The 11,331-nt window shown below is 39.4% G+C and overlaps 1 protein-coding gene across 1 annotated transcript in view; it reads left to right on the top strand.

Annotated features, from left to right (window-relative positions):
- The window catches only part of MUC19 (mucin 19, oligomeric), a 205,316-nt gene that overhangs the window by 125,536 nt on the left and 68,449 nt on the right, over window positions 1-11,331 (top strand). The window contains 14 exon segments of the mRNA XM_011973120.1: window positions 1,640-1,693; window positions 2,317-2,370; window positions 3,746-3,799; window positions 3,934-3,987; window positions 4,662-4,715; window positions 5,396-5,449; window positions 6,420-6,473; window positions 6,612-6,665; window positions 7,618-7,671; window positions 7,820-7,873; window positions 8,473-8,526; window positions 9,508-9,561; window positions 9,686-9,739; window positions 10,595-10,648. Coding sequence (XP_011828510.1) covers window positions 1,640-1,693; window positions 2,317-2,370; window positions 3,746-3,799; window positions 3,934-3,987; window positions 4,662-4,715; window positions 5,396-5,449; window positions 6,420-6,473; window positions 6,612-6,665; window positions 7,618-7,671; window positions 7,820-7,873; window positions 8,473-8,526; window positions 9,508-9,561; window positions 9,686-9,739; window positions 10,595-10,648 — 756 coding nt within the window.

The following is an 11,331-nucleotide window of genomic DNA, read 5'->3' as shown; positions in this document are numbered from 1 at the left end:
TTCAGAAGTTTCCAACACAGGTAAAATTTCATAAAGAAAATGTAGGCTGGCTCTTACTCATTTATGAGTTTTGTGCATGTGTATGTGTATGCATGGGTATGCTTTAGGGATGACATGAAATCAACCACAAAAGTATCACAGAGATATTTATAAAGAACTTTATCTTTCATTTTCCTCCCTCTGTAGTCATCCCTGGTACACCAGGAAGACATAACAGGAAGTGAAACAGGCAGGCATGAAATGAGCCCCCATCCCTCTGTCAGCAGACTAGAATGTAGGGGTGTTCACTGGCAAGTCGCCTGCGAATAAATGGGCCAAGGAGATGAAATGAGAGAAGGACACTCTTAATTTAGCATTTGCATCGTTTATAACATTAACTCCTGAGAAATGCCCTTTTAAGTTGCTTCCATGATGAATTTGCTAAATTTGCTTTTCTTGTTTTAGGTATCACTGGAGTGGGCTCTGAGACATCTGTTGAAACAGGAATTTCCAACACAGGTAAAGTTGAAAGAAAACCATCTCTATGGATGCGCAGATGAAATGATGTTTTTTGTAGGTTGTTCTGGTGAATAACACAAAATCTCTCTTCCCACTATCGCAACTCCCCAGAATTTACAATTCCAAATCATGTCTCAGAGGCCACAATTTCCGCAGAACACGTTGGCACCACTGAAGCTTCATTCACAATAGGTGAGAAGGAGCAACTCATGTCTTTCTTGTTATCACTGATTTTGACACTCATAGCGAGACTAGAGAGAGGAGGATTCTGGAGAGCAGTTTGTATTTACTTTACTAATATACTACATTTTTGGCCAACAAATTCTTTATAAGTTTAGACATTTTTCCAGAAAAGCTACTAATTACAGAGTGCAGAATCATACTTCTAATCCTGGAAGGTAGGACAATTATACTGATTGTTCTGAGTAACTTCTGCTGTGAGATTACAAACATTAGACGCTTTTAGAAGAGGAGGGGGTGATAAAACTTGCTGAGAAACACAGAGGAGCTACAAGAACCCAGGAAACACACCTGCCCTGTGTTAGTGCTTCCTTTTCACAAATGAAGAGCTAAATATTTTCACAACGTCTGGAGTTCTCAGCACACTCATGGCATTCTCAGCAACCACCCCACAGCAGGCACCACTCTTGCATCTGACAGCCAAGACACAGGGAGGAGAACAGGGGAGCATGGGAGAAACCCACATTGTCCTCCTGACCGAGAATACTAGGAAGATTATCACAGGTTGAGAACATTGTCACTTTGGTTGCTTTGGTAATAAAATGGTTAGTAAGAAAATACACAGGGCTCATCACCAGGGAAGAGCTAGGGAAAGTGCTAGTTAGATATAAGTTAGGTTTAGATTCTTTCTAGAGGCAGGTCTGTAGGAAAGAAAGATTAATCACCATGGTGATCCCAGTCCTCTTGGTGTTTCATCTACGACTGGGGTGGCTCCTGACACAACCCTTGCCCCTGGCAGTTCCAGGACAGGTGAGTCTGCAGGTTGGCAGGGAACTCTTCAGAGCTCCTCCCATAATTTGATGTCTTCTCTGGTGCTTGTCTTTTTAAGAGTAATATCTTATTCATTTCATAGTGATTGAATATTTTTCAAATATGTCTTTTCTGTTTTTCTGTCTCTCAGAAGTCACAACTTCCATAGGAGGAAGTACATCAACAAGAGGTGGAATAGCCACAGGTGAGCATTGCTGGGTCATTGCATTCATTTGCCAGTAATATTCAATAAAGACTGTGGTGCGAAATGAATCCATGTGACTGGATTCTCCCATATTGAGTACTGATCAAGAAATTACCATTGTTCATTGATGAAAGATCGGAAACTCAAATTTCATTCTTATTTCCTGTGCTGTAAGCAGATTCTCTTTCCACACCCAAGGCAGTCATCAGTCATTTGATTGACAGTTACATAGGTGATCTAGAGATAGCCCCCATCTCCCTGTTTCAGAACTCTAGAAAAAAAAGAGACTCGATAAGTAAAAATGTCTTTGGTAGATATACTGTGGGAAGGATATTATATGAGAAATACACAGATGTCCTTTTAGCATTCAAAACCCAGTTTACTGACATATTGAATAAGAATATAGATTTTATCAATCTATTTGCTTGTTGCCCATTACCCATTTTCTTAATACCATGGTGGCTTCTCTAGAAAGACTCTGGAACTTGGGAATGACAACACAGGATAGTCCAAAAGCATACTGGGCTGCTACACCGTGGCTGCTCAGACGACAGGCTCCTAGGGCTGCATAACCCTGTATGCCTTCATACTGCAGTCTTTATTGTTGCTTTATTTTCTCTCAGAAGCCACAGGTTCCTCAAGAGGGGTCAGGACCACTGGATCAGAAGCTCCAGGAGGTAAGCTTCATCAGTCCCAGGCTTCAGAATTCTCATCCTTGCCCTGTTGTGGGGTGCTGAGGTGAACACATAAATGAGAATGAGGGCCAAGGAAAGACAATTACTTCTTAACTGGAAGCACAACATGTATTCTGATCTTCTGAGTTGTTCTGCTAAAGAATTTCAGAAACTGGTTGTATTAGTTTATTCTCACAGTGCTTTAAGGAACTACCTGAGACTGGGTAGTTTATAAAGAAAACAGGTTTAATGATGGACAGTTCTGCAGGCTGTATGGAGGTGTGGCTGGGGAGGCATCAGGAAACTTACAATCATGGTGGAAGGCGAAGGGGTAGCAAGTACATCTTCACTTGGTGACAGGAGAGAGAGAGTGAAAGAGAAAGTGCTACACACTTTTAAAGAAGCAGTTCTCGTGAGAACTCACTATCACAAGAACAGCAAGGGGGAAATCCAGCCTCTATGATCCAATCAGCTCCAACCAGGTTCCTTCCCCCAACACTGGGGATTATAATTCAACCTGAGATTTGAGTGGGGACTGAGAGTCAAACCTTATCACTGAGTTATCTAAGTCAGGCATTGCTCCATTTCCTGTGTGACAATTTTAGTACTCTGGACACCTGGCTGAGGCCCACTGACCTGCAGCAGCCTCCTCAGAACCCCCAATTCTTTCATTCTGCCCCTCATGATTCCAAAGTACTATCACCTGCTGACATCTATTGAACATATTTATTATACTTGTTTATTTTCTGTGTTCCCTCTCCCACAAATGGAAATCTCACAAGGCAGAGACCGTTGTCTGTTCTTTTCACTGAGAAGAGAATGTCAGGTACAAAGGATTGCTTACAGCATATAAGATGAGTGACAAGTATATGCTTATTTTGAGTGTCACTCTGTTTACTTCAACAGCTACGACCATGGTTTCACCTGTTGCCAGCAGCAGTTCACAGGGTCCCAAGCCAGGTAAGATGAACTACTTAAAATCACCAGCGGGAGGTATAAATATCTCATGGAAGTATATTATTATACATCCGATTATCACAATATTGTCAATTACACAAACAAGAACATTTAGAATGTTCAAGACATTTTTCCTCCTCCAGGAACACCAGGAAACTACATCACTGAAAGTGAAGTTAGTAAAGTGAATTTAAGTATCTTTCTTTTTTAAATTGAATTTAAGCTATTACTGTTTTTGAATAAGCTGCAGGGGAAAGGATAATCTGTAGCAAATCATCTGTCAATAGTTGGGGAAAAATTATTCATTGTTAATTTCCTTCGGAAACTAGAGCTCTTAGGAAAGGTCTTCTAGTGGTTCAGGAACCCACTGATGATTCCAGTATTATTTGTCCTATTAGCTCCTTTATTTTTCTCTTTTTAGGTACTTCTGGAGAATTCTCTGGGACAACCATTTCATCTGGAGGCTTCCACACAGGTAGTTGAATGGGAATGAGTTCCTCATCTGGAATGCATGATAACTTTGCAGAGCTGCAATAAAAAACTAGCACTGTGATAGTTTTCCACAGTATCTCAGATTCCCCAGACCTCTTTATTTTCTTCTTTTCTCAGAAGCCACAACTCTCACAGGAGGTAGGGGCAGTACTGGAACTGAATCCAGAGCAGGTGAGGCAGAGCAGCTCATGATTTGGGATTTACCGTGAATCATGACTCTCATAAGCATGACTTGTTTGGAAGTGGGCTTTCCTACAGAATATTTTGCATTTATTTCTGGACAATGCATCTTAGCACAAATAGTTCTGCCTTTAAATTAAATATTTTCCCAAAAATTTACCAATATCCTATTAGAAGTGAAATGTCTCTTGTAATTGTTCTGAGAAATTTCTCCTGTAATGTTGTATGTAAGTATGGCCAGTATATTAGTAGGAGTAAAAAACATTTGTGATCCAGGGAAGGAGAGATAATGTAAATGAATCCTAGAAATACTTGTAAATAGAGGTTTCCATGCCCTAAAAACAATATAATTATTAGTGCTTTCTTGACATCTCAAATTGCCAGCAAACTTAATTTTTTGTGTTTCATTCCTGGCAGTAAATTGGTGAGTATGGAAAATTGTGTCTCTCCCTCTCATGGAATCTATATTGCTTCAAGCTGAAGAACTGGCCCCTCTGATTGCATTGAGAATTAAATGGTTCTGCAGGTTAACAGGGAACTCTTCAGAGCTCCTCTCATAATTAGATATCTCTTCCGGTGTTATTGTTTATGAGAGTAATTCCCTATCTGTTTCATGACCTTTGAATATTTTCCAAATATGTCTTTTCTGTTTTTCTGTCTCTCAGAGTCCACAACTTCCCTACAAGAAAGTGCAAAAACAAGAGGTGGAATAGCGACAGGTGAGCATTACTGGTTCATTGCACTCACTTGCTAATAAGATCCAAAAAAGCCTGTGGCTTGAAAAGTATCCAGACTCTCATTTCTCCCATATTAACATTGTTAGGAAAGTTCCTACCATTTTTCACTGACTAAATACAGAATCTCAAATTTCATTCTTATTTCTTGTGCTTGAACAGACTCTTCTATTGCCCCCCAAGGTAATCATGCAGCCATTTGACTGACAGTTACATAGAAAATCTAGAGTTAGCTTCTATCTCCCTATTCATGAAATCTTGAGAAAAGGAAGCCTAATAAGTTAAAAAAAATTGGGTAAATAGACCATGGGAAGAATATTATCTGAGAAGTGTACAGATTAGTTTTTGGCATTTAAAGGCCAGTTTGTTGAAATAATGAATAAGTATACAGCCTGTGTCCATTTATTTGCTTAATACTCTTTTCTCACGTCATAGTAATGAGGTAATGACCCCCCATTGCCCCATCCCTTTCTTAATAGCTACCAATGGGGCATTCTCTGGAAAGACTCTGGAACCTGGGAATGGTAACACAGGCAAGTCAAAAAGCACACAAGGAATGCTACACCATGGCTGCACAGGTGTAACATAACCTCCTAGGGTACTAGGGTAATGTAACCCTGTATTCCCCATACTGCAGACTTCATGCTTGCTTTCTTTTCTCTCAGAGGACACAAGTTCCACAGGAGGGGTCAGAGCCACTGGAACAGAAGCTCCAGGAGGTAAGGTTCACCAGTCCCAAACCTCAGGGTTCTCCTCATTGCCCTGTTGTGCTGAGGTGAACACATAAATGAGAATGGGGGCTAAGGAAAGGGGGTTACTTCTTGTCTAGAACACAACATATATTCTGACTATCCTGAGTAGTCCTGCTAAGGAATTCCTGCCACTTGGTCATCTAAGTTAGGCATTGCTTCACGGCCTGTGTGACAGTGTTAGTTCTCTGGACACCTAGCTGAGACCCACTGACCTGCAGCAGCCTCCACAGAACCCTGATTCTCCCCACTCAGGCCATCATGATTCCACAAAGCACTATCACCTGTTGCCATCTCTCTAACATGTTTATTACACTTCTTGCATATTTTCTATTTCCTCTCTCACAGACACAAATCTCACAAGGCAGATACTTTGTCTGTTCTCTTCACTGAGAGGATGATGTCAGGCACAGAGGAAATGCTTACAAAATATGAGATGAGCGACAGGCATATTCTCATGTAGAGAGTCACTGTTTACTTCACAGTTTCACTTGGTGTCAGCAGCAGTTTATTGGGTCTGAAGGAAGTCAAGGAGGCTACTTAAAACACCATGGAAATGTAAAAATACCGACATAAGTGTATTCTTAAATACCTGATTATCACACTATCACCAGTTATACAAATAAGAACATTGGAAATATCAAAATGTTTCCTTCTTTTTCTCGCTGGAATGGCAGGGAGCCACATCACTGGAAGTGGAATCAGTAAAGTGAAATTAAGCTTCCTTCTTTTTTTTTTTTTTTTTTTTTTTTTTTTTTTTTTGCTAGGGTGCAGTGGAAGGAATAGTCAGTGTGAGAACATTAAACAATAAGTTCACAAAAAATTATGGTGTATATTTTTTCTAAAATAGAAGTTTTCAAGAAAATTTTCCAATGGTTCAAGACCACAGTGCTGATTCCAGTACTGCTTGCTCTGTTAGCTCTTTATATTCTCATTTTAGGTACCTCTGGTAAATTCTCCGGGACAACCATTTCATCTGGAGGTTCCCACACAGGTAGTTCAATGAGAAGGAAATCTTCATTTTGCGTGCATGATAACTTTGTAGAGCTGCAGTCATAAAATAGCGCCTCAATGTTTTTTACTCATATCTCAAATTCCCCAGACCTCATGATTTTCCCCTTTCTTTCCTCAGAGGCCACAACTCTCGCAGGTAGCAGGGGCAACACTGAAAGTGAATTCAGAACAGGTGAGGAAGAGCAGCCCACAATTTGGGAGTTACCATGAATCATGACTCTCATGAGGATGACTTGCTTAGAAGTAGGCTTTCCTACAGAATATGAAATATGGATTTACAGACAATGTAACTGAGGCCAAATATATTTTTTAATTTAATATTTACCTATAAATATCCTAAAATCCTCTTTTTGAATGGGTTGACTCTTCTAGATGAGGTATAAATGGGATGTAATTGTTTTGAGAAATTTCCACATAATATAATGTATAAATATTTCCAGTGTAATAGTAGAGGTTAGAAAACAGTTTTGATTCCAGGAAGTAGAGATAACACAAATGAACTTTAAAAACATGCCTGTATAGATGTTTCCTTGCCTCCAAAGCAAGAGACATAATTATAGTATTAGGTCAATGGGGAGCAATTAGGAGTAATTAGTTCTGGTGTTTTGTAGCAGTGAGGTGCCTATGGTCAACAATATTATGGTGTACATTCAAATATCCTTGACAAGAAGGTTCTGAATGTTCTGCCCACAAAGCAATGATAAGTGAGATGAGGGATAAGCTAAATATCATGACTTGATTATTACATAATATATACATATATCAAAACCTCCCATACAACCCCCAGAAATATGTATACTTATATAAAAATTAGAAAGAAAAGTAAAAATAGATTAAATTATCATGAAATAAAGAATTTTTTGTCTTCTAGCTCTGGCAGTGTAATGGGTAAGTATGAGAGAAAACCACCTGTTTTGCTGTCATGGAATGTCAGGTGTAATCTCCAAATTTTGCCCCTTTGACTGCATTGGTAGTTTATTAATGAATGGGAAAACACATCAGAGTGGCAGCCAGAGAAAGTGACCTTTGACATCTTAAAGATGTAAACAGATTCCTTCTAGAGGCAGGTCTTCAGGAGACAAACAGGAGTCACTGTGGTGATGCCACTTCCCCTTGTGTTTCAGCCACCACTGGGGTAGTTCCTGCCACAACTGTTGCCCCTGGCCGTTCCAAGACAGGTAAGTCAACAGGTTGACATGGAATCTTCCACGTGCCCTCCCATAATTAGACATCTCCTTTGTATTATTTTTTGCAGGAGTAGCACCATATCTTCTCCACAATCCTTAAATATACTCCAGGTAACTCTTATCCCTTTGTCTCCCTTAGAGGCCACCACTTTCCTAGGAGTAAGTGGAACAACAAGCGTTGGAAGAGCCACGGGTGAGTGCTGCTAGGCTAAGACCTGTTATTCCTAATGACACCTTCAATAGTCTTCTGAAAATATCTGCATGATTTGTATATGCTATATTGAGAAAATTCATAAAAAAGACTAGACAGTCTCCTTATTTCCTGAGCTTACAAAGTCCCTCACTAAACCATCATGATGTCAAACCAATGACAGATAAATAAGTAATATGGGGAGAAAATTCTTATCTTTCCCCCAAAGAGAAGGACATGATAGTTGATAACTGTCTCAGTAAAATTGCTGTGGAAAGAAATGTTGCGTGGGACAAATATGAATTTCTTCTAGCACTGTGAGTTCAGAGTAATAGTTTGCTTCTAAGTGGGGATTTGAGATTCCTATAGAAACCAAGTGGAAATAGAGTTCAGCTAGTGACACCATCTCTTTCTCGTTGTAGGTATTACTGTTGTAGTCTCTGGAAAAACACTGAAACCTGGAAGTTACAAGACAGGCAAGTCTGAAAATACATGCAAAATCTGGACATGGGCACCTTTGTTGACATACTCTGCCCACAGCGCCGTGTGTACTCTCTCAAAAACTAGTCTTCACTCTTTCCTTTCTTTTCTCTCTCTTTCAGGGGCCACAACTTCCATGGTAGGGGGTGACACCAGCCAAGCAGAACGTCCAGGAGGTGAGTTTTTTACTCTGAGGCCTTGGTGCTTTTATCAAATCCCTGTTCTCTGCAGTGAAGACATTGATGTGAAGGTGGGCTGAGGAAAGGGACCCACATTTCCTCTGGGAACAGAGCATGCCAGAGTCACAAAGCTGGTTGTGTCTAGGAATTCCCTGCACTCATCTGGCTTATCCCTCTGGATTTCTAGCAGCCCAGGCTTGCAAAGCTAGTTATTATGTAGCAGGGATAAGGCAAGCTGCTGGATACCCCCCACCAATCAGGGCATACAATTTGCCTTTTATACAATTTGCCTTTTTCCCAAAGTGTTTACTAACATCTTTCACACTGACTTATTTATTATATTTCTTGTTCATTACTGGCCTCCAGCTGCTAGAATGTAAGGTGCATTAGGAGAAAGATCTTTGAACATTTTGCTGACTGATACATCCTAAGGTCCTAAACAATATTGCACAGAAGAGATGCTTAATAAATATTAGTGGAATGATGAAATAAATTATTTTGAAGTAGTTCATTCTATTTAATCGGTACAATTATAGTTTCACCGGAAGTCAGAATTCCAAGCCAGGTAGAATAGATTGAATAAAGTCATCACATGGCAATATTAGAGTTAGAGAGTTCTTTTTTAAACATGTGAATATCAAAATACCTCAAGTAATTGATGAGAAATATTCATAAAGATAGACGATAGTCTGCTTTTTTCTTCTTAACACATCATTGTCACATCAGGGAGCCCAGCTTCTGGAAGTTCAACAGGTGAGGGGGAGATAAAGTCTCCTTTCACATTCTCTGGGATCTATGGAAAGGGAATCCCAGAAGCAACAATGTTCAGTTGAGGGGCAAAGAAATAAAGGGGTAGTCATTCACGGTTCCTTTCCTTCCAAAACACATGTTCTTAGGAAAGGCCTCTAGTGGTTCAGGATCATATAACTTCTTTTACTATTCTTTGCTCTATTAGCACCTTCACTCTTCTCATTTTAGATACTTCTGGTGAATTCCCAGGAACAACCATTACATCTGGAGATTCCCACACAGGTAGTTCAACAAGAAGGAAATCCTCATGTTGAATGTATGATAACTTTTTAGAGCTGCAATCATAAAATAACTTTTTCCTTGTATCTTCAATTCCTTACACTTCTTGATTCTCTTTTTCCCGCAGAGACCACAGCTGTGACAGGAAGCAGGGGCAGTATTGGAACTGAATCCATAGCAGGTGAGCAGCAGGCCATGATTTGGGAGTTATTTGAATTACGACTTTTATTATTATGACTTGTTTAGAAGTGAACTTTCCTGCAGAACATTGTGCATTTTTTTTTTTAGGGAAAATGAATCTAAGCCTGAAGAACTTTTTTTTGCATTTAATGTTTTTTTCTTTTTTTAAATACACACAAATTACCAATAGTGTCTTTTGAATGTGATGCCTCTTGAATTTGTTTTGAGAAATTTCTCCTATAAGGTTATAAACACTTCCAGGGTTTTAGTATGAGCTTAAAACAGTTTTGTTCTTGGGAAGTAGAGACAAGGTAAACGAACCTTGAAATCATGCCTGGTAAAGGTTTCTATGACCCAAAGCAATACAAATAATAATTATTTTATGAATGTCTAAAATTCTCATTAAGCTTAATTTTTTTAAAGTAAAGCCAATGAATATGGGAGGAAACCACTTGTCTTCCTCTCATGGAATTCCAAGACTATTGCCACATGTTGAGAAATTGATCACTCTTACTAGTTTGATAATAAATTTGTTAATGAGAAAATACATCTGGCCTATCATCAGGGAAGAACCAGAAAAAGAGTTTTTTGGATATAATGATGATATGCTTAGATTCTTTCACCATAATGACCACAGTCCTCTTGATGTTTCATCTACCACTGGGATAACTTCTGGCACAATTCTTGCCCCTGGCAGTTCCAATACAAGTGAGTCTACAGGTTGTCAGGAAACTCTTCAAGGATCTTTACAGAGTTAGACGCCTCATTTGGTGCAATTCTGTCCATGAATAATATATCTGTTTCATGGCCTTTCAATATTTTCCAAATATGTCCTCTCTGTTTTTCTCTCTCTCAGAGACCACAACATACATTAGAGGAAGTGGGACCACAAGAAGTGGATTAGCCACAGGTGAGTATTGCATTCACCTGCCATTAATACCCCCAAAGGATTACAGACTGAAATGTATCCATGCTAATCATTTCTCCAATACTGAGGATTATTAAAGATAATCTTACCATTATTCATTGACTGAGGTTTCAGATTCTCAGATTTTGTTCTTATTTCCTCTGCTTTGAACAGCTTTGAACAGAAGCTGTGAGATAGAGTTAGCTTCTACCTCTCTAGTCCTGAACTCCAGAAGAAAGAAAGCCCAATAAGTAAAAAATTACTTGGTAAATATTTTGTCACATGTATATTTTATGAAGAATATGCAGATTACTATTAGACATAAAAAGCCCAGTTTATAGCCGGGCATGGTGACTCATGCCTGTAATCCCAGAACTTTGAGAGACCGAGGTGGGAGGATCACTTAAGCCAAGGATATTGAGACCAGCCTGGGTGATATGGTGAAACCCTGTCTCTACAAATAATAATAATCATAATAATAATAATACAAAAATTAGCTGGGCATGGTGGCATGTGCTTGTAGTCCCAGCTACTCGGGAGGCTAAGGCTGGAGGATGGCTTGAGGCCAGGAGGTGGAGGTTGCAGTGAGCTGAGATTGTGCCATTATGCTCTAGTCTAGGTAAGAGTGAGACTCTGTCTCAAAAAAAAAAAAAAAAAAAAAAAAAAAGAAAAAGAAAAAACAAATC

Source organism: Mandrillus leucophaeus, unplaced genomic scaffold, assembly GCF_000951045.1.
Source record: "Mandrillus leucophaeus isolate KB7577 unplaced genomic scaffold, Mleu.le_1.0 Scaffold1344, whole genome shotgun sequence".
Lineage (NCBI taxonomy): Eukaryota > Metazoa > Chordata > Mammalia > Primates > Cercopithecidae > Mandrillus > Mandrillus leucophaeus.
This window is presented reverse-complemented; position numbering and strand designations above follow the sequence as displayed.